The sequence below is a fragment of the Lissotriton helveticus genome, chromosome 4_1, assembly GCF_964261635.1.
Source record: "Lissotriton helveticus chromosome 4_1, aLisHel1.1, whole genome shotgun sequence".
Classification (NCBI taxonomy): domain Eukaryota; kingdom Metazoa; phylum Chordata; class Amphibia; order Caudata; family Salamandridae; genus Lissotriton; species Lissotriton helveticus.
In genome coordinates, this window is record NC_136063.1 from 1,539,803,360 (window position 1) to 1,539,830,257 (window position 26,898).

The 26,898-nt window shown below is 45.9% G+C and overlaps 1 protein-coding gene across 3 annotated transcripts in view; it reads left to right on the forward strand.

Moving 5' to 3' along the window:
• SLC6A20 (solute carrier family 6 member 20) overlaps positions 1-26,898 on the forward strand; it is a 436,355-nt gene that overhangs the window by 223,672 nt on the left and 185,785 nt on the right. For all 3 annotated transcript variants that reach the window (XM_078688162.1, XM_078688164.1, XM_078688163.1), the window contains exon 2: positions 19,736-19,876. In XM_078688162.1, coding sequence (XP_078544288.1) covers positions 19,736-19,876 — 141 coding nt within the window. The remainder of the gene's footprint in view (positions 1-19,735; positions 19,877-26,898) is intronic.

Consider the following 26,898-nt stretch of genomic DNA (forward strand, 5'->3'; position numbering starts at 1 on the left):
GGCAGCCCTAGAAACAAAGAAAGGAGAGAAAGAAGGTAAATTATTCCTACAGAATTCCTACAAAATTTCCTACAGAAACAAAAGAGAGTCCAAAGTTTGGACATTACAGGACTTCTGCCAAGTATACGAGAGAGGAGTCACGATGGGGTGTAAAGACTAGAGCAGCTGATGTTGAAGCTGGGGAACCAGGTTCGAGTCTCGGCGGAATACTTAAAATGCTGTCATTAAATTAAAAAAAAGAACAAACAATGGGATATACTAGGGAGTATACAAATACAAGGGCTTGTGGAAAACAAAATAGGGGGAGGGAGGTGATAGAGAGCACAAACTGAGATGTAAACAGGCATGCTTGAAATGAGTGCAGCTACAGGAATATTAGGTAAAGGGCAGAGGACAACCAAAGCAAGTGATGCGCAGGCAAACCTAAAAAAAGAGTTCCACAAAAGTGGATAAAAACAGTACTTGGGCCTCGGGATACTGATTAGAAAAACACATGCTACAGCCAATAGAAACTGAGCAAAAGCAAGTGTCAAGCACAACAAACAATGAAAAGTAAGTGTGGGATGGAAACCCCTTTTAAGATTTACATTAAATAGAATAGATTTCAGGCAAAACCTAACCAGGTGCTGAGACGGGTCTGTATTAAACCCTTTGGTTTTGCCCTCACCGGCAGTAAGAAAGAAATCTGACCCTGGAAGCTGCAAACACTCATGCCAGCCTTTAATGTAAACTCAAAGAGACTGCTTCATGTCTGCTGCCACAATCAGCAGCTAATTTGAAGATATGATTACCCTATAGTGATCTAAAGTGCAAGGCACAGAATCCACAGTGGGGCAAAAGAGGTGGGTGTAGGCGGCAGATCTCAGTCTCCAACTGTGACGTATAGACAATGATTAGCTGTTGAAGGGTGATAATAAAGCATTCTTTTGAAACTCTTCCTTTTCCGCAGTTACTGGGATAGAGCGTTCACTGCAACTGATGTAAGGTTCTGTTGAGTGAAATTAATTTTTTTAGTTCTAGGTAATAGGATTGTCACTGTGATGAAAATGTTGCTTTAAGATCCTGCTTTAGTGAAGTACAGAGCAAGAGGACTTTTTCAGCACACATATATTAACATTCCAATCCTCTTAGACTGCTCTTTCTCCGGCTGCCATGCAGGTGGGTGTTCATTGTCATTGCTGCTCCCCCCAGTTTTTTTTCTAACAGTTCGTAAAATATGACTGTAATTGTGTCAGTTGTTTAAAAATACAGAGTATTTTCCCCCAACATTCCTTTTTAGGCCTACTACTTCGAACGGTACAGACACATGGTTCTGTATAAACTTGCGGTCAGGGTTGGCTCTAGGGCGGTGCGACCGGCCCGACCGCACCGGGTGCTGACTTTGGGTGGGGGCGTTGTGTTTTAAGTATATTAGGAATTTAAAAGCACCTGCTACTGCGTTCCTGGCCTCCAGGAATTTTCAGGCAACAATAAAAATGTCAAGATAACTTTGGTGATTAATATTCTTCCTAGAGAGAGATCGGTTGTTTGTCTAGTGGAAGTTTTGACCTGGTAAGGTAGCGCAGATGGTCAATATGCCTGCTGCAAAGAACGTGTACCATGCAGGTCACAAAGTGCACATCGTGTAAATAGGTCAGTAGGTTACTGGTATTGTCTGAGAGATCCTTTGTTACTTTAAGTTTATACATTTTAATCCTAACATAGAACAGTGATCTATTAACTGTCATCAAAGAGCTGCATGCAAACTGCAAGGTATAGATTAGAGCGTTATGATTTTTTTACCCCGTCTTTCGTTAGCCTAATGTTGGAAAAAGTGATCATTTGGATAGAAATCAATTCTGATTATTAAAGAGAACTCCCAACCATGGCGTGGGTTTTAAATTCTTAGTTTGTGCTTCTCCAGACTACGCGCCATTAAACTGTCCTTCCTACCAGTATGACATGTGACTCATACCTCTTGAAGTCCTCTGTCCTATGGAACATTTTCTATACACTGATTTACCCACTTATGATTGATTGTCTCTGTGTAGTGTGTGTGATGTAAAGTGCTCTGACACACTACACTGCTATGAGTGGCAGCGGTGACATTAAACTAATTAAATGCGTCTGAGACAGAGTGGTTATGGTGACTTGAGGGGCACTGTTAAAGGGTGGTAGTGAGGGAATCCCTGGTGGAGGTGGTCATTGGGGGGCGTGAACAAACATTGTTGCACTGGGCGCTAAAGCTGGCCCTGTTTGCGGTTTTCGGTTTATGGTTTTGTTAAAGAAGTGTTTGTTTATGAACTAGTACAGTGCAGGATATTAGTCCTCTTTATTAAGCTACACCCTTTGTTACATGGCCTTTTTGAGTCCCCCCACCTTTTCCATCCCGCTTAAAGTACTACACCTAACACACACCCTTACTGCTGGGAGAGGCAGAGGGGTTCAATAAACTGGAAGGTAACCGCTCTGGGTCAACCTCAGAAAGCGCATGTATGGAACCATCACGTGGCCAGACAGATTACAATGTAAATCGTTTCCGAAGTCCACCCAGATCAGAGGAGGGGCGCTGACTAGGATAATGACATGGAGCAGTACCTCACTTGCTGCTCCATGATGGTAAGTCCTTGATGAATGAATGAATGAATTGAGTTATATAGAGCGCGCACATAGCTGCCCTGAGGCGTCCAAGCGCTGAGATTACCAACTGAGGCTTAAGTTGCTTGAGGGAAGGTTATCTGCTCAACTACTGATTAATTGATCAGCTGAAGGATAGCGGGGAAGTCTGGACGCCAGCATTGCCCAGCATGTAGGATAGCCAGCGGGGCAGATATCTCTGCAGCAGAACAAGTCGCATCGACTGCGCAAGAGCGTGGGGAGCAGAGAAGCGGCAGAGCACTCTCTTATGGTGGCAAACTGCAACTGCACCATATGATCCCCAAGGTGGTGAGAAGCCCCAAAGAACATTGGTGGCTCACAGTGTGGCAGAAAAGTAGATTTGTCTGAGTGAGTCAATACATGTGTGAAGCCCCCACTGGCCATGAAGAGTTGCTAGGCCAGGCACAGCAAAACAAAACAAAAAAATGGACAGAGGGAGACACCTCGATTTCTCAAACAGGAAGACAAAACAAAAGAAGTAACATAGAAAGGGGTGGACAGGAAAAGAATAAATTGAAGAGCAAACACCCAAGGACACAAAATCAGATCACCTGGCACCTCAAACATGGCCTGTGACTAGCAGTGCCATCATTGCAACAAAGTGGACCTCAGGAGATCTACCAGCCAAAGGGGATGACCACCCACACATCCATGACGGTGCTGCCACCTTTCAGAGAGTTTATTGAGCCTGCCACAGGACATCTCAGTGGAAAACTTGGGTTGGCCCATCAAATAATTATTTCCAAGGCACAAGGGAAAGAGACAGCATGGCCAAGATGTCCCTACTGCTACAATTTGCAGGAAGAGGTGTACAGTTTGTTCAAAAATGCACCAGGGACCGGGGCTGAGCACGACTATGAGGCTGCAGTAGCAGCCCTGACGCTCACTTCGGCCCTCACCTTAAACTAGATTATGAGCAGTTTAAGCTGTGAGAAGCTCGCCAACAAGAGGAAAAAACAATTGAGGGGTTTCAAGCCCAGTTACGAGAACAAGTCAGCACTTTTATGGATGACAATCAACCCAAGGAGGTGAGGACACAGATCATCCAAAGGTGCAGGTCGTCAGTACTCAGATTCTTGATACTCTGCCAGCCAGGCATATGAATTGAAGACATATTAATACGAGGCAGATCATACGAATTAATGAACAGCAGTGTGGAAGTAATAGAAGTTGCCTAGACCCGGGGACATACTTACCCCAACAGCACCAAATGGGTAAGCGTCGAAGAAGGAACCATCAAAGCCATACACAGAAAGCCACCACTCCACCAGGACAATGAAGTGCAGAAACTATGGTTTGGACATATATGACACTCAAAATTGCCTGGCTCAAGGCATAACATGCTAGAATGCGGCAAGGCAACTCAATTGCCCGCGTCTGTAGAGGTGGTGACGAGGAAGGAGAACACCTGGAAGGCAACTCGTCACACCCACGCTAAGGTAGCTGGCTCTAGTTGATGACTCACCCCCAACAAAGAAAGTCTTGTGCAGAACACTCGCAATGCATATGAGTAGAGGGGTAGGAAGTATTCCTAGTTTGCTAAACCAAGCAAGCAAAGGAAACCCATAACCTCAACCCCTCTACGTGGTGACAACAACTGTCTCTGCCTTCACCACACTGATTGACACATGGGCATTGGTAAATGACATGGACATCAAGCAATACAACAAAGCCCTGACACTAAAGCTGGTGGTAAATTCAACATGCACAAAAATATACTTGCACAGAGGGCAGCATAAATGTAAATGTAAACGTGGGATACTTGTAAAGCGCACTGTTACTCTACCCGAGTGTCCTGGCGCTGTAGACCACTGGGGAACCCGTCCTGGTTTTCCCTGTGAGATGGTCCCTTTCTGGGTATCTCCAGGGTGAAACCAGGCATCCCCGGCGTCTGTGAGGGGCCGTTGTAGAGATGAGGCAAGCTTAATGCCCAGAGTTACCGAGTGTGTTCCCTGGTTAGAGTAGGCACTGAGGCGAGAATTATCGAGTCCGTTGACCCTGGTTCAAGACCCTGCCGCGTCGGGAATTGAACCCTGGTCCCAGGCCGTTCTCTGCTTACAGGTCTGCCGCCTCTAACCAGTGAGCCACACCTCTCCACAGTGAGCATCCACTGTCACTGGCAGGAGACATTGATGTGACTACCTGAAATGGGAAAATACTCAAGTCTGCTGTTATATTACCAAGAAGGTGAAATGACCCTCTGGGATGCCACATGGTGGGGGGCCTAGGACGTGTGTGTTTTTGCACAAAATATACAGGAGGGCCAAGTAGAGGACTTTTTAAAGGATTTCCCACAATGACACATCACACCCACAAGTGATGACATCATTGTAGACCTCAATGTGGCCCAATAGTTCTTGAAGTTGGACTTGAACACTGGGTACCACCAGGTGATACTTGACTCGGCCAGTAGGTATATCACAACATTCCCCACCCACCTAGGCCAGAGGAGGTTTAACCTCCTCAATTTTGGAATATTGTTGATTGCTGAGGTGTTTCAGAATGCTGTTCGGGAGAAACCTAGAGGGGGGTGATAACCGTTATGTCAGTGATACTCAAAGTACGGCCTGGGGTCCACTTGCGGCCCTCTTGACCTTTACATGCAGCCTCCCTGGTGAACCGTAGCACGAGCTGTTGAGCACTAATATTGAGAAAAAATGCAAAATAAACAGGCAAGAATTTATTTGCAGGGTAAATGAAGTAACTTTAGTTAACCTGCAAATAAATGCTTGCCTGTTTATTTAATTTTTTTTAGACCTCCTTATACAATCCCAGACCCACCCAGGACCACCTACCGGCACAGCGCGGCCCTCAGTCACACCACAGACCATCCTTTGTGTCCCATAGGCAAATGTTTTCGAGTACCCATGAATTATATGATGTCATATTGATCTCCTCCACAACACTTATGGACCGTCATCTACAGCTGTGTGCTATTCTGCAAAGAGACGCTGAACAAAGACTTGCACAGAGTGAAGGATTCTGGGGCATATTACCAACGTTAAGCGATATTTATCGCTAACGATGCTTAGCAACGAATTTTTTACCGCTAAGCATCGTCAGAAATTATCGCAGATAAACCTTGCTATTATCAAGGTTTATCGCAAATGCGATAAAAAACGGCCGCAATGCATGAATATCGCTGAAAAGTCAGCGATATTCATGCATTACCGAGCTAATGCTCTTAGCCATGTTATCCACCTCCCATTGGATAACATGGCTAAGAACTGCTCAGGGCAGGTGTTAGTTTTTGGAGATATTCGCGCTTAGCGCGAATATCTCCAAAAGTTGGTAATAGGAGATAGCGATGTTAGCGACTGTTTCCAGTCACTAACATCTTGGCACGCCCACTTTGCATGTCATTAGTGATAAATATCAGTGACATGCAAAGTGGGGCCCAAGATGGTCGCTATCTCCTACTAGCAGTCGCTAACTGGTGTTAGCGACAGCTAGGTAATAGGGAGATAATTTTATCTCCGCTTTCTTGGCTTTTAAAGCCAAAAAAGCGGAGATAAACCCCCTTGATAATATGCCCCTCTGTTTTTAATAATAAAATTTACTTTTTCAGCTATATATTTTCCAAAATGTGCCTTGGCATTGATCCCTGCAAAGCAGAGGCCACAACGAATGCCCAAGCTTCCCAGAAGTAAGAAGTTTTTCTGGGCATGGGAGCATAACCATTGAAGAGAAATTTAAAAACATACTCCTTCAGCATACCTCATGGCCTATTTTTTTAATTTTATTCTTTTATGCAAGGATATACAGGAATGGTCAGTCACATTTTGGCACAAAGAAAAAAGGAGATAAATGGGAAAAAAGAACAACAACAACATATCGCTTCTATTATAAACAACATCAAGCAATGTCTAAATCCAATCAGTTATAAACTCCCAACTTTTTTCGCCCAAAGCTCTTCTTTTGACCCCCTTAAGTTTATATATAGCAGATTCGATATTATACATATATAATAATCTTTCCCTCCAACTAAAAAAAGAAGGGGGGTCTAAATTAATCCATTCCCTGGTAATACATGCTCGAGCTACCGCCATACAAATAAAAAGAAAATAGGTTAAAGGTTTAGATCTTGAAACACCTGCCTCTAAGCCAATTAATACCATCTCAGCCGTTACTTTAATATCAGACTTTACCACGGCACCCAGAAAATTCTCAATTTGTTTAAAGAAGTCTCCAAGCTTAGGGCAACCAAAAAACATATGTTCAGCATCAGCTGCGTACAAGCCACAGCGATTACATTTTGTCCCAGTTGTAGTACTCCATTTAACAACTTTGCTAGGGGTGTAATAAAGATCGTGTAAACACATAAAATGTTGAGATTTCATCATCCCAGTGATTAAACATTCGGAGGCAAGTTTCACTGACTCAAAAACCTTAATATCTGATATCCCCAATTTGCTTACCCACCTCCCCTGACATTCGATTAAATCATCCCCAAATTCCTGCATCAAGCAAAAATAAAGAGTACCTATTGGTGTTTTTTTTTGCAAGAGATCCAGAAGGGGAATTTTATTCATATTAGTAACTGAGACAAGTGATGAATTTTGAAAGAAACTACGGATTTGAAGAAACTTAAACAAATCATTTTTACTTAAAGAATACTTGCTCTGTAATTCTTGAAAAGAGGCCAGCTGGCCTCCGCAGAACAAGTCGCCCAGATAACAAACACCTTTTGAATTCCACCTAATCGCCGATAAATCACAAAAGATTGCAGATGGTAATAAGCCAGATGCTTCAAAAGGTGTGTATGCATTCAATTTAGTTAATCCCAAATGTTTCCGAATTTTTTGCCAAACCTCAAAAGCTGCTTTCAGTGTCTTAAATTTCGTCTTCATGTAATAACTGGGCTCTGTCATCTTAAGAAAATGGGATTTTGCTCCTTCTCCTAAAATCATCTCATATATAGAAGGAGAGCTACAGACAGGTATTCGAGCTTGCTCCCCCATTATCAACGGGCTTATAAATTGCAAAGTTGCCGCAAAGTAATAAAACAAAAAATACGGCACATTCCATCCTCCAGAATCTTTGCTAAGAATCATTTTTTTTAGGGCCTTTCGATGTCGTCTATACCCCCATAAAAATCTAGATGTTGCCCTTTCTAGATTTCCAATACAAATAGAGGAAAATTCCAAGGGTATAGAACGATAAAGGTATAAGACCTTAGGTAGGATCAGCATTTTTAAAACATTGGCCCTACCATGCAAGGATAAATGTAGATGATCTAGGCGTTGCAGTGTGGAATTGATCTTAGCAAGCACTGGATTCATATTTAAATCCGGGATGCCAGATACAGGTAGCGAGATTTTAATCCCAAGGTACGTAACCTCAGAGACAGTCGGGAAATTAGTCAGCATATTATACCCTGCACATAAAATCTGGGTGTTGGACAAATTTAGTCTATACCCTGAAAAGGTGCCGAACTCTGACGCCAAATCGTTAATTGCTGGCACCGCGTTCTGGACGTCAGTTGTAACAACAACAACAATATCATCAGCGTATGCTAATGCCCGATAATTTACATTGGCCAGACAGACTGGTTTAATCCTCTCTTCCAAATTAAGATAATTAAGTAAAGGGTCAATATAAAGTGCGAAAAGTAAAGGAGAACAAGGGCACCCCTGTCGGGTACCCCTGGTAACTGAAAAAATGGAGGATACCTGTGAGTTTATTCGAATACGTGGTTTGGGGGTGACATACAAAGTCTTAAGTGCAGTTATAAAGCCCTCACCAAATCCTTTTCTGTCCAAAATATCCCACGTGTAAGCCCAGGCAACCCTATCAAAAGCTTTTTCAGCATCTAACAAAATTGTTCCAATATTCGATCGGGTTGCCTGGGCCCAGTCTAGGAAAGTGATGAGTCGCCGAATGTGGTCAGTCGTGTCACGTGCGGGGATAAAACCATGTTGGAATCTAGAAACCAGTGGAGTTATGACAGCAGAAAGTCGAGAAGCCAAGATTTTAGAAAAAATGTTGCTGTCTGCATTTATTAATGAGATAGGATGGAAGGAAGATGGGAGAAGAGGAGGTTTGTCCTTTTTTACAAAAACCGTAATTGTTGATTCTTGCCACGACAAAGGGGGAGTACCCTGCTGTGCTGCTGTAAATAAAGAGACCAATTCAGGCTTTAAAATGAATCGAAAAACCCTGTAGAATTCAAGAGGGATAGCATCGGGCCCAACTGCCTTCCCCTGCGCTAAGGATAGAAGGGAAGACTCTATTTCCTCCCAAGAAATAGGAAGGTCTAGTTGTTCCTTTTCCTCCTCTACCACAGTACCATTGGTAGTTGATTCCATAAATTTCGATATCCTGTCTTCAAGGTCCGAGCCACCATCCTCAGTGTAAAGCCTAGAATAAAATCTGCGGAACACCTCCAATATCTCTGAGGTATCATTGACAGTTTTCCCTGTATCGTCCATTATTTTGTCTATAGAGGAAAACACCGCCTTCTGCCCCAGTCCTTCAGCCAAATGTTTCCCAGAGTTTTCCCCTACTTCGTAAACTTCCGCACGAAATGCAGTAAGTTGTTGTGCAAATTTCATGGCAAAGCATTGATGGATCCTGACCTTGTGGATCAGTAAATCTCTTAAGATGCTATCGGTATCCGATTCTGTATTACACGCCCGCATTAATTGAATCTCAAGATCTCTCAATTTGTGCATTTCAACTTCCCCCTTCTTTCTAATCTCCCTCTGTTTTCTAAGCGAGTAGCTCAGAGTTTCCCCCCGAACCCCACACTTAAAGGCGTCCCATATTATTACAAGAGCAGCGGACCCTTTATTATTCTCAAAAAATTCAGGGATCCATTTGTTCATATGTTCAATATAGGATGAGTCATACAAGAGTTTGCGGTCGAAGGACCATGGTCTCGGGGTTGGTGAAAAATTCAAATCAAGACTAAGAACAATAGGATTATGGTCAGAGATAACCTTAGGTAAAACCCTGTATGATAGATTTGCAGAAGTATTAATAAGGGCTGTAGCAACAAAAAAATAATCAAGCCTAAAATGCTTCTGGTGTGGGGTGGAAAAAAATGTATGCCCAGGCAACCCCCCTGCCCTGGCATATCCTATATCCATCAACCCAAATTCCTGGACCAATCCTTTAACAGCTCTGTATACATTTTTCTTCCTGCCGACATAGGGATTACCACTAGATAAGTCAAAGGTCTCATCTAGATTTAAATTAAAATCCCCACACATAATTAACAGAGGCGGCCATAAGGCCAGTTCAGTGCTTAATTGATGTAAAACAGAGGGATCATCAGCATTTGGCCCATAGACTGAACAGATAGTCAGGGTTATTTCACCTACTTTCAATGCAGCTATAGCCCAGCGGCCCAATGGGTCTTCTTTGATATTTTTAACCTGTCCCAACCCAAATCTTTTTAATATTGCCACTCCTCTTACAGTAGAGGTCTGTCGCGAGCAGCTGACAATCTCTAGCCCCAGATCTTTAAGCCACCCTCTGTTTTTCCACGCTAATTGACTTTCTTGAATGCATAGAATGTCGACAGCCATAGTTTTCAACATCTGTCCGATTATACCTCTTTTTTTTTGTCATTTAGCCCGCAAATGTTCCATGAGCAAATCGATATTTTACCCATTATCATGTCTATTTAAATATTTATCACAGACCTCAGACATATTGCTTAATATATCAAATATATTAAGAAGAAAAGACACATAGGCGAGCCCAATTTGAATTTTAACTGCCAATAATTGACCATTTACTGTTTTTCTTTGCCCCCAGAACCCCCTCCATCCCCTTTCCTCTCCATTCGGACACCCACCCTGCCCTCCCCCACCCTCGCTAAACCCTCCCAACAGAGGAGTAAGGACATAAGTCCTCATTGATGGTGGGTGGCGTAAAGCAATCTTCCTATCTGTGCTGACCAAACCTTGCCTTACCCAGTTAACACCCTAGACAAAAATACCCCATCCTAACAAAAAAAGAAAAAGAGGAAATAAACCTTTCCCTAGATAGCCTTACATTGTGTCTATAAACTGCAGAGTTTTAATCTCGGATACAAAAAAGGTTGTCTTCCCCTTATAGACAATTTTCAATTTTGCGGGGTTTAGTAAAAACACCTGGCCCCCCTTTGCTTGAATACGTGACATTAACTGCCTAAGTCTCCAGCGTTGCTGCACAGTTGCCTGACAAAAATCGGGTCGGACAAAGAATTCGTGCCCCAGTCCTTTCCTAGTTTTTGTAGGTCTGGCTAAATCATACAAAATCTCACGAAGGAGATAATTATGCAGACAAATTAGAATTGCCCTGGGTTGAGTCCTTTCTCTCTCTGCACCTCGTCTTTGAGTAAAGGGAAAGCGGTGAGCTCTTATGATCTCTTTATCCCAGTCCCAGTCTTTAAGGTCCATGAAAGCTGCAGCAAAGAGATCAACAACAAATCGGCGCACATCTTTTCTCTCAGAAAGATCCGGGATCCCCAATATACGCAGGTTATTCCGACGTGCCCGATTTTCCAGGTCGGTGAGTTTCCAGTCTATATCTTGATCATTTTTTTGCATTTAATTGATTGAAGTTTTCTGGCTGGAAAGCTCATCCTCAACAGTTGAAACCCGGATTTCCACTTCCTGAACTCTCGTGGTCGTTTCAGTGCAGTTTTTTGCTAATCTGCGAACCACATTCTGCAGTTTACAAACAGCTCCCTGTGTCCGAAGCCCCTCTGCTTTAGTTTCCTCTTTATGGGCCATAATAATTTTATACATGGATGTTTGCAGATTATAAATTGATTTTAGCGTGATGTCTCCATCCCCTCCTCCACCAAAATCATGCGCTTCTCCTTGATTTTCTTCAGCTTCCGCCAGTCCCTGCCATTGAGGTTCACCCATCATGTTAGAACTGCTAATAGCAAGGGGTTTCTGTGTTTCCAGGACTTTCCTAACTGTAGCGTTCGGGGAATCTGGTGATAAAACATCTTCTATCAAACTTATATTGGTATCGTTTCCCCAATCGCTGGAAAAGGAAAATTGTTCATTGTCCTTTCCACCCCCGTCCTCTTCTTCTCCCTCTGACATTTCAGAAACGTCTGACATGGAGAAGAACAGGCCCCCTGAGCCAACAGATTCCACATCATTTACGGCAGAGAGCAAGGTATCCTTTTCCTTCTCCAAATTATTCCTGGTATGCTTATCATTATTATTATCATTGACCTGCAGTTTACCTGAGCAGGGGGCGCTATTAGCCTGGGGTGAGACTCTGACTTCCCCAACTGCCTGGCATAGAGCCGCCAGCTCCCCTTCTAGGTCCTGCTCTCGCTCTTGCTCTTGCTCTCGGGAAACTTCCACTAAGGACATTTCAGCTGAAGGTAAGTGGTTCAGTATAATCCTCTTTTTGGGGACTGCACCTGAGGGGTCAGCGAGACCATGTCCGTTAACAGGCTTGGTTGTAGGAGGTATCTGCGCAGAACTGCTAGCAACACTCACTGTACCAACAGTATTTTTCTTTCTAAGTAAGTCAAGTACAGTACACTCTTTAATATTCTCATTACGCACACGGGCATTAGAACTGTTCACAGGCGTAATAATTATGTTGGATGGAGGGTCCTCATTACATGCAGAAACAGCAGCAGCATTGGTATTAGTTGCGCCTTTCCCTCTTCCTCCCCTGCCTTTTGGTGCCATAGTTATTATATTCTTTTTTCCCACTTAACCAGAGCGAGGTTTAAATGTTACAGACTGTTAGTACCTGCACAATTGAAGTCCGGAGGATCCTCAATACTCCTATAATCGGGGGCTTCGAGCTGTGGACGGCTGTTGCTCTTGCTAAATGAGAGCCTTTGCAACCTCGCTGTTTGTTCCACTTCCCGCGGCTTGTCCTCTCTAAATCAAAGGGTATCCAGAAACACAGGAAACCTTTCCACTTTCGCAAGCCTGTAACCACCGCGGCTTCTCTCTTCTTCCTTCCTCAAAGCGCCGATAGCCACGCACCTTCGCTCCTCCCCTCCCCTCACAGCACAGAGGCGCAGGTGATCACCGGAGCCGCAGTCCCTATCCCGGTCCCGCTCCAGCAAACGCCACCTCGCCTCGCAGTCAATTCCACAAAGTTTTACGGGGAGAAAAGCGAGATGGAAGGGTTCTTCAACAGCCCTGCATCAACCTCCACACTAAGCACTGAAAACGCCGAGACGCCGTAATACAGGAAGCGGTAAGAGACGCCGGGCAGGTCGGCCACAGATAGGAGCTCTGCACACCATCTCACTCAGCCGCTACAGCTGCCGCCATCTTGCCTCCAAGTCTCATCACATCGACCCCTCATGGCCTATTTTGACCGTAAATGAAACACAGAACTCATTAGGGAGGCAGCTGTAGTTGACCTAAGAACTGTCCTGGTGCAAGAAAAAAGGACAGAGTTGTGGAATCTGATCACCTTACGAGCAAGGCTCTCAGGGATACTGAAGCCCATTGAACACAAATTGAGCGGGAAACTCTTGCTGTCGAATGGGGTTCCCAAACCTCTGGTCCATCTATTCGCAAGGACATCACAACATCTTCCCCGAGATCGAATGCTGGGTGGTCCAGCTCCAAAATTATAACATCCCGCTGGTATACAGACCAGTCATGAGCAACCCTGTTGATTACATACCTCCCAGCACCCAATAGCTGAGGAAAGAAGCAGCAGCGGGCAAGAGGTTGATAAAGAGGAATTTATGCAGAGGTATTTATGCAAGTAGGCCACCATGGTGCATGTCCTCAGGCAATGGACTTTGAGGAGATCAGAATGCAACACAAGAAGATGACTGTATGCAGAGGGCCATGGGGGACTTGCAACACCACCAGTAGAAAGACTTTCTAAGAGACAGAGGTGTGGACTGCTGGACATGTAAGCACTAATGCAACTGTGGAAAGTGAGGGACCAGCTCAGTGCCACAGGAAACGGCTTCCTCTTGCAGGGGACAACGTATTGTAGTGCTGCGATTGCTGTGGAAATGAGTGACTGAACTTACACAACAAGGACACCAACAAATGGCCAATACCAAATCCCAACTCCAGGCAAAGATATGGATCTCAGGGATGGAAAAGCAGTAGAAGATCTAGTGATAAATTGCAGAGCTTGTCAGATAATGGGTTGACTGTAGTGGTGTCAGAAGAACCCTGTCAAACCCCTTGTGCAAGGATAAGCCTGGACTTTGGCAGTTTACCCGACAGACGGGCACTCCAAATTTGCTGTGGTGGTGCTACTGACATTGACAGCCTTCCGCAAGAGATGCCTTCTATTAGAAGAGAGGTATGCCATATTTCAGCTACGGCTTGAATTTAGAGTGGATAATGGTTCCCTGTTCCAATGGGCCAAATTCACGGAGTACATGAAACAACTGGGGACCATCCATAGAAAGATAATGCCACAGTGTGCACAAGCCAATAGCGATGTGGAGTGGTTTATGAGGACATTGAACAAAGTGCTCCATATAAATATAGACCAGAGAGAAGTGCTGGAATTGTGTTTACAGCGGTTATCGAGCATACTGTAATATGCCCCACATAACCATTCTTTGCTCATGTTCAAATGGCTGATTCAAAACAACTTACTGTTGAGACCCACTTGACGCCTTTGGGTGCCATATGCATCCAAAAATGAAGGAAGGAAACTAGTGACTGAGCAAACGGCACCCAGAGGGTGTAGAGTCCACAGACACAAGTAGGGGATCCAGTGCTCATAAGGGACCGACACCCCAAGTGAACATTTAGGACACCATTTGAAAATGGCCTAAGTAAAATTGAGAAAGTTAAAGGCATGGTGTTATCTGCATCTCACAGAGTAGAAAAGGTGACATGGAATGCATCTTGATTCAAGATGATCTTGAAGCTGAGAGAGTGTGAGCCAGTTGTTGAAGGAACCCTGAAAATTCCAGACTTGACTGTCAATAGATCTGTGGTGCCGGACACTCATGTGCTGGAGAAAAAAGCCAAAACAGCCTGGTGGAGGCCCAGACACAAAATATTGAGAATCAGTATGTGTCTGCAGTCCCTACCAGTGAGAGAACAGGAAGAGGGGCTAATCTAATACCACCCGCAGTCAGAGGTATGACTGCGAACGAACCCTGCTCCTAGCCAAGCTCTCCGAAACTATGCATGGGTCCTTTATTTGGGAGCCAGAGGCCTCATCTATGAGGTTTTGCCGTAGGAAGGTGCAGCAGGCCCTCCTGCTGCACTTCCCTACGGCAAAAGAAAAGAGCAGGAATGCGCCGCCGTATCTATAAGATACAGTGCACTCCTGTCCTTTTCCCCTGCGCCGGCGCACAATGGGCTGCCTGCGCCAATGCAGACACCATTGCACAAGGGTGCCTGTGTTGCGGGGATGATTATTTTTGTACAGGAAGGGAAACCTTTCTGTACAGAAATAATCACAAGAGGCTTTTCCTCTTTCTATGTGTGCTGCAGAATGCAGCACACATAGAAAAAGGAACAAGCATTTACAATGCAATGGTCTCTGCATTATTAAAGGTAGAGCTATTGGCATTGCTCATGATTTTTTTTTTTTTAAATCATAAATAAATGGCATTGTCATTTACATTGCCAATAGCTTAATCGTTAAATAAATGGCATTGTCATTTACAATGCCAGTAGCTTAATCGCTCGCAAATGCATGACCTATTGCATTTACACCCACACAGAGCCACACACAGAGAGCCACCCACACACACATACAGAGCCACCCACACATAGAGCCACTCATTCACATAGAGCCATCCTCACACAGACAGAGCCACCCACACATAGAGCCACCTACAAAAAAAGCTATCCACACAGAGCCACACACAGAGCCACACAGCCACACACACACAGAGCCACACACACACACAGAGCCCCCCTACACACACAGAGCCCCCCCCACACACACACAGAGGCCCCCCCACACACACAGAGCCCCCCACACACAGAGCCCTCCCCCCACACACAGAGCCCTCCCCCCACACACACACACAGCCCCACACACACACAGAGCCCCACACACACACACACAGAGCCCCCCCCCACACACACACACAGCCCCAACCAACACACACACAGAGCCCCACACAGACACACACAGAGCCCCACACACACAGAGCCCCACAAACACACACACAGAGCCCCACACACACACACAAGCTTGACAAGAAGTACCACTTAAATGACAACACAATAAGCAATAATAATGTTCCCATGTGTTACAATTCACCCACACTATGAACCACAAATGCGCAGATCCAATTAGCAACTTAGTGTGGCGATATACAGGGTCCGGAAAAAGGGGATGCATTCAGCAGTGAACGATCATATACAAGACAATAATAAGCAGTTCATTGTTTTTTTAGAGGGCAGGTCATGCCAAATATGTGTCAAAAGTAAGATCCAAGAATGTCCCAGTATATTTAAAGGGTCCATTACAGCTCAGTTATGCCAATAGGGTAGAGTATTGCCCCGGTTTAAGCCATACATTTTAATTTACGAGGCACCCTACATGCACTTTTTCTAAGCGCCAAGAACGATCTTACACGGGACGTGTATGAATTACACGAAAACCCATTATCCAGCGAGCCAGGTGCTTGGGCTCCCCTGCAAGATGGGCAGGAAATGCCGTAGCGGTTGCTGTCTCTGCGTCGGAAGAATACGTCACTTATATCCAGAACTTCAACAGGATAACTGACTACGCAACTGTACAGGGTGGAAGGGAATGCTGCTTCCCATAAAGCCTGGAGTACACAACAAACACCACATCCTGCGAACATCAGCATTGGCCCAGTGCCCTGCCGTCTTTAGCAGAAACTCTGGTCGCTCCAGGTTCCAGAGGCTTTGACTTTAAGAATTTCAGTGCTTATTCTCCAAACAAAGAGGCAATAGACCGGTGCAGATGGCTTACCTTTTACCGGCGGCGGCGTGCTAGCTAGGCCTGCAGCGGGCCTCCTCCTGATTTCCTACGCCTCCTGCTTCCTCCTCATCACCTTTGGGAACGACTAGTGGTTGGTCAAGAGGCTTGCGAGACGGTCAATATCCAAGCAATGGTTGATCACGCACGGGTCACGTAAAGTTCAAGCATAGACAGGGTAGATTTTTTTGCCATCAGTGAAGTTCCATCAGCGGCAACGCATGCTCTTATTGGCCCTGTATATGTTTGTTCTAGTTTGCTTGTTCCCGTCCGAAACCTAGTTCAATAAAGCTGTTTTTGATTTTTTTTTTAAAACAAGCACTCAGCAGAAAGACGTGGGGCGATGAAGTGCAGAGCCTCCCTGCAAGAGCCCAGATGCACCAGGCCCGTGTTCCCAGGCCAAGCAGAGGTAGCAGCGCCAACAAGCCGCATGGGCAGCACCCGCAGCCATCACTGCCCCCCGCAACCCAGAGCCCGGAGATACCTGGGCCAGTGGCGCGGCGCTCTGCCCACTGATCAAGCCAGGCAGGAGGAGCACATGCACGCCCCCCACCCCACCCCGAGACTCGCTTATCCAAAAGACGTGCCCGGAGGCACACGGGCTGAACCGGGGCCCACCCACCCAGAGCACCGCACAGCAGTCCGCACAACACCCCATGGCACAATGGGGAAGGGGCAAGAGGGACGGACGGGAACCACGATGTCTGTCCTCCAACAGAGATGTCCATGCGCGACGGTCCCTGCCCGGCCCGACAGCTTGGCACCCAGCCAAGCCACAGCTCACACGCAGGTCGGCACTCCCTCACGCATGCACAAAGGGCAGGGCGGGGGGAACACAGGAAATGCACCCCGGCACGCCCCGAAACCACACGTTCACACAACCCCTGCCCCTGTGATGTTAGTTGAGCATTGTGCACAGAATGCCAGAAAAGCGCTGCGGCCCCACAGCAGATGGAATTCCACAGTGGTGAGACAGGAACAACTGACTGTACAAACTCAACTGAGCGAGCAACACCACAAGCACATCAGACAATGCCCATTTCTTCCACTGGCAAACAGCTCCCTGCATCCTTCTAAACCATGCCCCCGCCTCGCGCTCCGAGGCATGCCAGCGCCAGCTCTGCATCTCCCAAACAACTAAGAAGCCAAATCTGAACTGAGCTGGCCCCGCGGAATGAAGAGCACACCACATCACCAAAAATGAATCTCTGGCCTCGTGGAAAAAAGGCAACTCCGCGGCGTGCGCGCCGATCAGCGTGTGCACAGGCCAGTACAACGAAATGTGAACAATTGATCCGCACTTCCGAGAGCCGAGCACGAATCGCCCCATCGGAAAGCTAGGGGGTGAGTGAGGGACCTCGTTGCCATGATATTCCTGCGGTGCCAGTGACAAAAAGGTGCCCACTAGGCAGGAAAGCAAACCACTGAACTGCGCGCCAGGCGCCAACACTCAACACCACAGCCCACGCAACATCTCCCTGGTGCCAACCCGCGATCAATTCTGCACTAGTCCGTTTAAACACTAGAAGCCCTGACTTGCGACAACAGCAATGAAAATGAAACGTGACGCGCACCGAAAAAAGAAAGAACAACATCAGATAATGTAAATTGTCCTTGCTCAATACAGAACTTCTACTTCTATAAATACAGTCCACCAACTGTTTCCTCATCTGGCTTACCCATATCGATTTTTGTACCTTACACACAACCCCCACACGCATCTGTTTGCGGGAGCACGCCCCGTATGAGGCTTAGAATTTGAACACATGCGCAATGGAAAACAAACCAAAACATGAAAACCATCCTTGCAGTGCATCCACTCCATACGAAGTCGTGCACGGCCTCACCTCAGACACGACGGGCGGGCCCCTGGAGCATCGCCCCCAAGCACAGATGCGAAGCCCTGGAGAACAAAGCCTCCCGCCTCTTGCCCCTCCCTCAGCCCGCAACGTGCTGCCCAAGACCAGAGGAGGGATCAGCTGCCCCTTGAAATCCAGGAGCCGTCCCACCCCCACACTGCATTCGCAGCAACGGCAATGGCCAGGCCCAGCAGCCTCGTCCCCGAAAAGGGGGGGGGTGAAAGCACTCACCGCCGACAGCTCCTGGGGATCCCACCTCAAAATCATTGTCCAGGCAGCACAGCTTGCAAGCCGCAAACATCAGAAAATGTTGGATTCGGGGGCGTGTTTTTGGCGTTCTGAGTGACGGATGACGTCACAGTCGAAATAACGCAAAAAAACACGCCCCATAATCCGAAAGAGACGGGGCTTGAACTGAGTGACGCCCCTCTCATCCAATGGCTGGCCTCCGTTTAGGGAGCCAGCCAATGGAGGAGAGAGGCGGGTTCAAGCCCTTATACTAGAAATCATTAAATCTCCTCCCGGAGACTGCGCAAGCGCAGCCTTCGGTCCTCGACCTAAAACGAGGCGAAACAAAGATATTTCACCCCGTTGCGCCTCCCTTATGTCTCCACTGGGGAGGCGTAAGCTTTTGGCACTGCCTCAGATTTACGATTTCTGGTAAATCCGGGGCAGTGTCAAAAGGCCATGGATGTTGCTGAGAACGCCCCCAGCAACACCTATTTCACGCCCCTTTAACGCAGAACACTGCATTCATCAGGCAGCATTAAGCCAAAAAAAGTGGTTTAGTGCTGCCTGATAAATATCACGCAGGCTTCTGCGCCACGGAACGTCACTAAAAGTGACGTTCCGATGGCGCAAGGGGCCTCATAAATGAGGCCCCTGGAGCCTAACTAAAGTGGGGGTGTGTAGGGATCCATGAGGGCTCCTGCATAGTGGGATGTAGACATAACATGCACCCCAATGGCTGGACGCAGCTGAGGGGATACATTAATGGGAATGGAACACTTGGGGTTACTCCAGGAAAGTATACCTAGAGTGTACGTCCAGTCTGTGCAGCACTTGGATCCATGGGGCCTGAGCCAATTACACTTGTGAGTAAACAGACAGGTAATTCATCCTTGAGGAATATAAAGCATGACTCTGCATTTATAAATCATTCCATTTGCATGTCTATAAATAGATGTGTGAATCGAGCACATGGGTTGTTGACAGTAGCACTCTTCCAGGCTAACAACCATTCAGAGCCATTACTGATTATTTCTCCTCATACATGACCATTTTTACTATGCATTGCCAAAATCCCAAAAAGTTCAATGTTAATTTTGTGACTGAGGTTTATTCTCTCTTTCTTCCAGGTGGCTTTCTTATCCCCTACCTCATCATGTTAATTGTTGAGGGGATGCCCCTCATGTACCTCGAGTTAGCAGTGGGACAGCACATGCGCCAGGGGAGCATCGGTGCCTGGAAGTCAATAAGCCCGTACCTCAGCGGCGTCGGTATGTTTCCATCACTCTTACATTGGCATATTGTTATGTTTTGAAATGCCTTCCTTGTTCTTCATAGATAGATGTGCTACTAGGTCTTGTCAGGGGCAGTGCAGAAAGTGATCTCAAAGGATGTTTTCACAGTTTTAAATGAAGATTTTAGTGACATAAGTACTTTAAAAATGTCTTTTGAGAAGTCATCGGGACATAAAGTGTAACAAAGCGGCACACAAAATAATTCACTATGGACCAGATGTACGACCATTTCATTTTGCAAGTCGCTAATTGCAATTTTATGCGACTTGTAATTAGAGACTCGTAAAATGAAATGTACTGGTGTGTCTCAGACACATTTACAGCCTTATTCATCAACGGGCCGTTTTGCGAGCCCCTAATAGCGATTCATAGCGAATCGCTATTAAGGACTCGCAAAACGGTATTCATGTAGGAATTGCTAAATAAATAGCGATTCCTACACATTCCTTATTTGCGGGTAGCAAATTGCTAATCGCAAATAAGGAATAACTCCCCATTCATTCCTATGGGCCAAAAGGCCCATAGGAATGAATGGGGAGTATTCCTTATTTGCGATTAGCAATTAGCTAATCGCAAATAAGATAGCGATTTAAAGGGTGCCAGGGGTGTCCAAAGGACACCCTGTAGCACCCCTTAAATGCAAATTGAAACAGGTGTTGCGCACACACATGTCCAAAGGACATGTGTGTGTGCAACATGCAACTTAGAAAAATGCTTTTAAAAGCATTTTTCTAAGTTTTTGCTATTTACCGAGAGGTCTGACCTCTCGGTAAATAGTGGCCCGCAATTGCGAATTAGCAATTTAAAAATGGTTGATGAATTGCATTTAAGGAATCTCAAATAGAGATTCCTTAAATGTAATTCCTCGCAATTTAGCGAATTAGCAATTACCGATTTTTGCATTTGGGATGATGAATCCCAAATGCAAAAATTGCGCTTGCAAAGGGCCAGATTCTCAGATTCTGGCCCTTTGCGAGCGCAATTCGGCTTGATGAATCAGGTTGTAAGTGATTCTGAATGGGTCGCAAATGACCGACAGGTTGCAATTTGAGACCTATTGAAGATGGCCTCCACGCACAGGGTTGGTGACCTGTTGGTGTCAGTAGACCAACATGTCTGTGATTGCTTTTAAAATGAAGCAATTTTTTTATTAATGCAGCCTGTTTTCCTCAAAGGAAAACGGGATGCATTTCAAAAAGAAAACAAGCATTTACAAAGCAATTAAATAGTTTTGAGCTATGAACATTGTAAATGTTATTGTTGTTTTTTTTCCTTCGTGAAGACTCAAATGGTGTAATGCAAAATGGCAATAGCTCACTTTGTTGTAATTGCGAAATCTATTGCATTGCATTTGTACTAGTGTGAGTTTTGTATTGTAAAACAGTAACAGGGCAAGATCACACAATGCACAGTATGAATGTCAGGATTTCTTTTTATAGTTCTGTACTGATTATATCGAATTGTTCCTGGTCTTAATTTTTACACTAGAAAACCCCTTTAACGCGTGTTGTTTATTGAGTGCATCACGGTAACTTAACCCGACACCCAGAGACTTTTAAATAACAGCTCCATGGATCAGTTCATTTCTAGGGGCATCCAGGCTCAACGGAGCAATTGCTTTTTCACAAACAAGCGCTTCGTGTTAGTGTGCGCATCATTTGTGAATGCTCTTGAGCACGGAAACTGTTTTATTTGCCTGTGCTCACACACTTTTGTTCTGGTAAAGCCGGGATTAATACGAGCACGCCTGGATCCATAGCCAGACCATTGAAACTGCACCCAATCTAGCCGGGGTGGGGAGGGGTCATCACACTAGCAGGCGTGCAGAGCCGTCGTGTATACAGGCACTGCTGGTGGTACACACGGCTCTGGGTCTGCGGCCGTGCCGGGGCTCCTCTCTGTGGAATGCGCTCAGTGCCTCGTCCACTGTCCTCAGGGCCCAGCAAGGACTGCATGTAAAGTACAGAGGACTGCTTCTGGACTCTATAAATCTAAATGCACCAAGAAATACAGCTCTCTCTTTGATAAGTGAAACGTTTTGTCGGTCTTACTTTACCTCCCAAATAGCGTATTCTTTTGTTTTAGATAAGTGTGGCTCGTTCTTTCAGATGCCCAAAACTTTGAAAAATGCATTAAAGTGGTAGAATGGAAACATAGTTCTGTGTGGTGTGGTATCTGATTGATGGCCTTGAGTGATGGTGTGATGTGGCATGGCACCACATAGTTCAGTTTGGTGTGGCACTGAGTGGTGGTGTGATGTGGTGCGGCTCCGCATAGTTCAGTGTGGTGGAGTATCCGACGGGCGGCACTGAGTGGTGGTGTGATGCTGTAGGGCACGGCATAGTTTAGTGTGGTGCGGCACTGAGTGGTGGTGTGGTGTGGCATGGCACCGTATAGTTCAGTGTGGTGTGCCACTGAGTGGTGGTGTGATGTGGTATGGCACTGCATAGTTCAGTGTGGTGCGGTATCTGACAGGTGGCACTGAGTGGTGTGATGTGGAAGGGCACCGCCTGGTTCAGTGTGGTGTGGTATCTGACAGGCGGCACTGAGTGGTGTGATGTGGTAGGGCACCCCATAGTTCAGTGTGGTGCGGTATCTGACAGGCAGCACTGTGTGGTGTGATGTGGTAGGGCACAGCATAGTTCAGTGTTGTACGGTATCTGACGGACGGCACTGAGTGGGGGTGTGATGTAGTCGAGCACCGCATAGTTCAGTGTTGTGCGGTATCTGATGGACGGCACTGAGTGGCGGTGTGATGTGTTATGGCACGGTGTGGGTGTGGTCACCGGCATGGCTCGCCATTATTAGGTCAGACATTCCCCACTACACACACTCCGCGCCCAACAGCAAACACCAGTCCCGCGTTGAGACCCTCACACACAGACACTGCGCACACTAGTGCGGGGGAGGGGGGCACTGCGGTGTCTAAACACCATAACCTGGCACTGTTGGCCTGGCAACCACTACTGAGAGGGCATCACTCAAGCTGGCACCGAAAGTTAACACAAGGTGTTGAGTGCAATGGGTACAAATGTGCCCTTAGAACTAAACATGTGTACGTTGAAGAGAGGATCCGGGGCGTGCCACAGCGTGACATGCATAGGGGAGCACCTCTGACATCCGGTCTCCCGTTGTCCACTTTGGGACTACGTGTGGGTAGGTGTGGAAGGTCTTGTCTGCGCGTCGAACAGGTACCTACACTAAGGTGCCACTACACAGGAGCAGACCGTTGAAGTGAACTAGCGACCATAATAGGGTCACACCCAAGAGAGCAGGACCGGCTGGCCTGCCTATTTACTTTCAGTGGAAGGTAGTATAGCCCCTTCCTTGTGTAGCACAGTTCTTTCTTTTTACTTTAGGTCCTGACAAATTGCAAGTATAGCATGAAACATGTCGACCATCAGGCAGTAGATACGCTACTGGACCATAGTACCAGTGTGTATCTCTCCCTCACCGTTTTTACCAAGGTGGTTAAGCACATCATTAAAATTAATCGTGAATTACCTAACCTTTTTTAACTTTCACACACTTTGCACATCTACACTACTCCTAGTACCCTAACACCCGCATGCAACAAGTGGCAGGAACAAAAGATCTCCGATAAAGAGCCCCTTCATGGGTGCCCGTCAAACATTGCAGCGCCAGTCTGACGAGGAGCAAAACCCAGATTGTGAAGCATGACACCTAGCTTGCTCGGTGTGTGAGGGTTTTAGTTCCGAAAGGGGTATTTCCCCCTTCTCTCTCCCTTGCTTGGTTTTCTTAAACCTCCCTTTTCCATGGGGAACCGTGTACCTCTCTTTGTTTGAGATATTGTTAGGGCCTATACACTGGGCCCAGTTAAAAATCGCCCACCTTGGTTACCCCCATTTTTGTTGATAGCACCTCTGACATCCCTCAGTGTGGCATGCATCAGCTGGGTAGTGCAGTGCGGTGTTATGAGGCATGCTTCCATGGGCTCAGTGGGGGGCTATGCGGCATGCTTCAATGGGCACGTGCGGTCTTATGTGGCATGGGTGCAGTGCGATGTTATGAGGCATGCTTCCATGAAGCGCAGCGGCTGCCTAGAGACGGCACCAGCGCATTGCAGAGTTCAAAGGTGAAATGCAGCAGGAACCCTGATAGTAACTAAGCGTTATTGACCACATCCGCGAGCAATAACTGATGTTAGTTACCCGACCTTGCAACCATGCACGAAGGCAGCGTGCATACAGAGGGGGCAGTTTATTCATCATAGCTGCTGTTGCCTCGAGCGAAGAGCAATTATGGTAATGGTACCCCTGCCAAAAAAGAGAGGGTTCATAACTTGAGGAGAGGGCCTTTGATAACAACAGTGGGCAATAATCCTATTTTAGAACAACCTTGTCGGCACTCTATTTGGAATGCTGATTTTGATTAAGCCAATGTAGGTGTTATGAGGCTAGTGAAAGCCCGAAGACAGAGGCTGGGATACTACTTCCTGCAGGGGTGGGATCTTGCAGAGGGTTCCAATCGCCTTGTTTTCTTCATGCTGACAGATTTAAATAGATTACAACTGCTTTTCACCGCATTACACACCTTTCTATCTGTGGAATAAAGCAAGCAATTAACTAATTAGAAACAGATGGCCCCTATAAAGGAATTGCTTCACGACAGCCGTGAAGCAGACGATCCAGTCCGGATGGGCCGGACAAAAAGGGGAAAGGGCGGCAACCAAAAAGCCTCACTTTCAATCGGCAGCCACCGTTTTACATAAATGGTGACGCCAGCCAATTAAAAAGAGGGGTGGGGGTTCAAGTATCTTTCTCAAATCTCCTCATCCACAATATGTCTTGCCGAAGGTGCAGCGCTTGCGCGCTGCAACTCTAGGTGAGACCTAAAAAGGAACAGTTTCCTGTTAATTTTGTATTAAGAGTAGGCAGTGGTCTGTGGAATCACTGTCTGCTCTTAAAAAATGTTGCCACCCACATTCACAAAGCGGAAGGTGTCCCTCCGGGGCCCCTTCCTGTTTAGTAATAGGTTACCACCTCCTTCACGGAATCGGTAATGTATAAATGGTTTCCGACTGCATTCCGGTCACAAAACATTCATACTTGCCCCTGCGACTTGTTATTAGGAAGGGACGCCCTTGGCACTCCCCTTCCCAATAGCGACTTGCAAACCCTATTTTGCGAGTCTGTAATAGGTTAGTGACTCGCAAATTTGGGTTAGTACATGCCAGACGCTGTTTTAGCGGTCAGAAAGGGCCCGATGCTCCATTTTGCAACCACTAAAAATGGTCATACATCTGGCCATTAAGAAGAAGCATGAGAAAATGGCATAATGATTCAAAACATTAAGGGCCACATGTATTAAAGGGTTATGTCACTTTTGCATCACACAATGGAGTGCAAGAGCAACGCAACCCATAAGTACGATTTATCAATACACGCAAGGCCACATTCCGTGGCCCTAAGTGGCTTGATAAATGTAGAATAATGCAATACAGCGCAAATCGCTGTGTTTCATTACTCAATCCCAAGGAGGTGTTGCATGGGTGGGTCATGGGTGTTCCCATGGAACACCCATGGATTTTGATGTAGTCCAGATTTACCATGATGGTAGACCTGGGAATGCGCCAAAACTGCTATGCCTCCCCAAGTGATGCATAAAGAGGAGAAATCTTTGGCATACATAGAAAGAGGAAAATGCCTCAGGGGATTTTTTTGTCCAGGAAGGCACCCCTTCCTGTACAAATAAAAATCATGCTTACAACGTAGGGTCTCTTGCATTATGGTGCAAGAGTGTCTGCGTTGGCGCTAGGCAACTCATTGGGCGCCCGCACAAGGAAAAGATTATGTTAAATACGGCACATTCTTGCCCTTTCCCTGCCACGCAGCAAGGTGGCTTGCTGCATCATATATTGATAAATATGCCCCTTAATTATTTAAAAAAATACTAATTACAATTAGGCATTTCAAAATCCACAAAATAACTTGGACCCTAAAATAAAGGCAGATGTAAGTCTTTGATTTAAACTTGCTAATTATCTTTTTTCACTACAATTAATTCTGAATGTGGAGCCTTATTCTAGGACTATACTGGGTCAACCTCCTACTGTAACTAAGTTACAACCTCTCAGTGCTTAATTTGAAAAAAATAAGTGCCAGGGCTATAGTCAAGAGGCCTCTGCAACTTGCACCACCCATTGCCACTGCCGTCTTTGCCAGTGTCAGCACCTACAAACCTACTGTTAACCAGCACACTACAAGTGTGACAATTCCGCCTATTCCAGGCCCCCAAAGATATAAAAATAACTTGGGCGGCAGTGATCCAGCGGGTATTTTCACTGTAATTTCTCAATGCAAAACCTCACTTACCTTTATTTTGCTGCTGAAAAGGTGTTGGACCCTTGACACCATTGTATTGTCTTCAGGAGACTTTACATAAACATGAAAAATCAAAAAAGCCAATTGAGAGAGTTGGTGAGTATTTTGAAGGGTTTTATTTTCTAGTCAAAAGTTAAGTTTCTCTGACCCTTTATTTATTAGTCAAGTATGAATCAGGTTACAGCATTTGGAAAACAGGAAAAATAGAAATAATACAGAACATATTATAGGTTGCATACAAAGCATTCCATAAAGGAAGGGAATGAGACATCAAATATCAGTCTGAATTCTTTAAAGAGTTCAGGAAAATATCATTCAAAAGTGAGTTTGCATGGCTAATCAATAATTAATAATTGGCAAAAATCTCCCATAAAGAGAAATAAATGCATAAGACAAATAAATCTTTTCAAACCTAGTTAGTTAGTCAAAGCATAAACTTAGAGTTTTAGCATCTAAATCGAAACCTTCTGCCCTGGACTGTTCAATCTGCCTCTTTGTGCTTCACAGAGAGAGAGACAGCCCACCCTTCACAAGACCACAGAGGAATGTGATCTGCCTTTCCAAAAATATGACATGCAAGGCCAGCCTATGCCCCCCCACCTCCCTCTATCTCCCTCTATCTCTCCTCGGACGCAATCTCCTCCCAGATTGCAC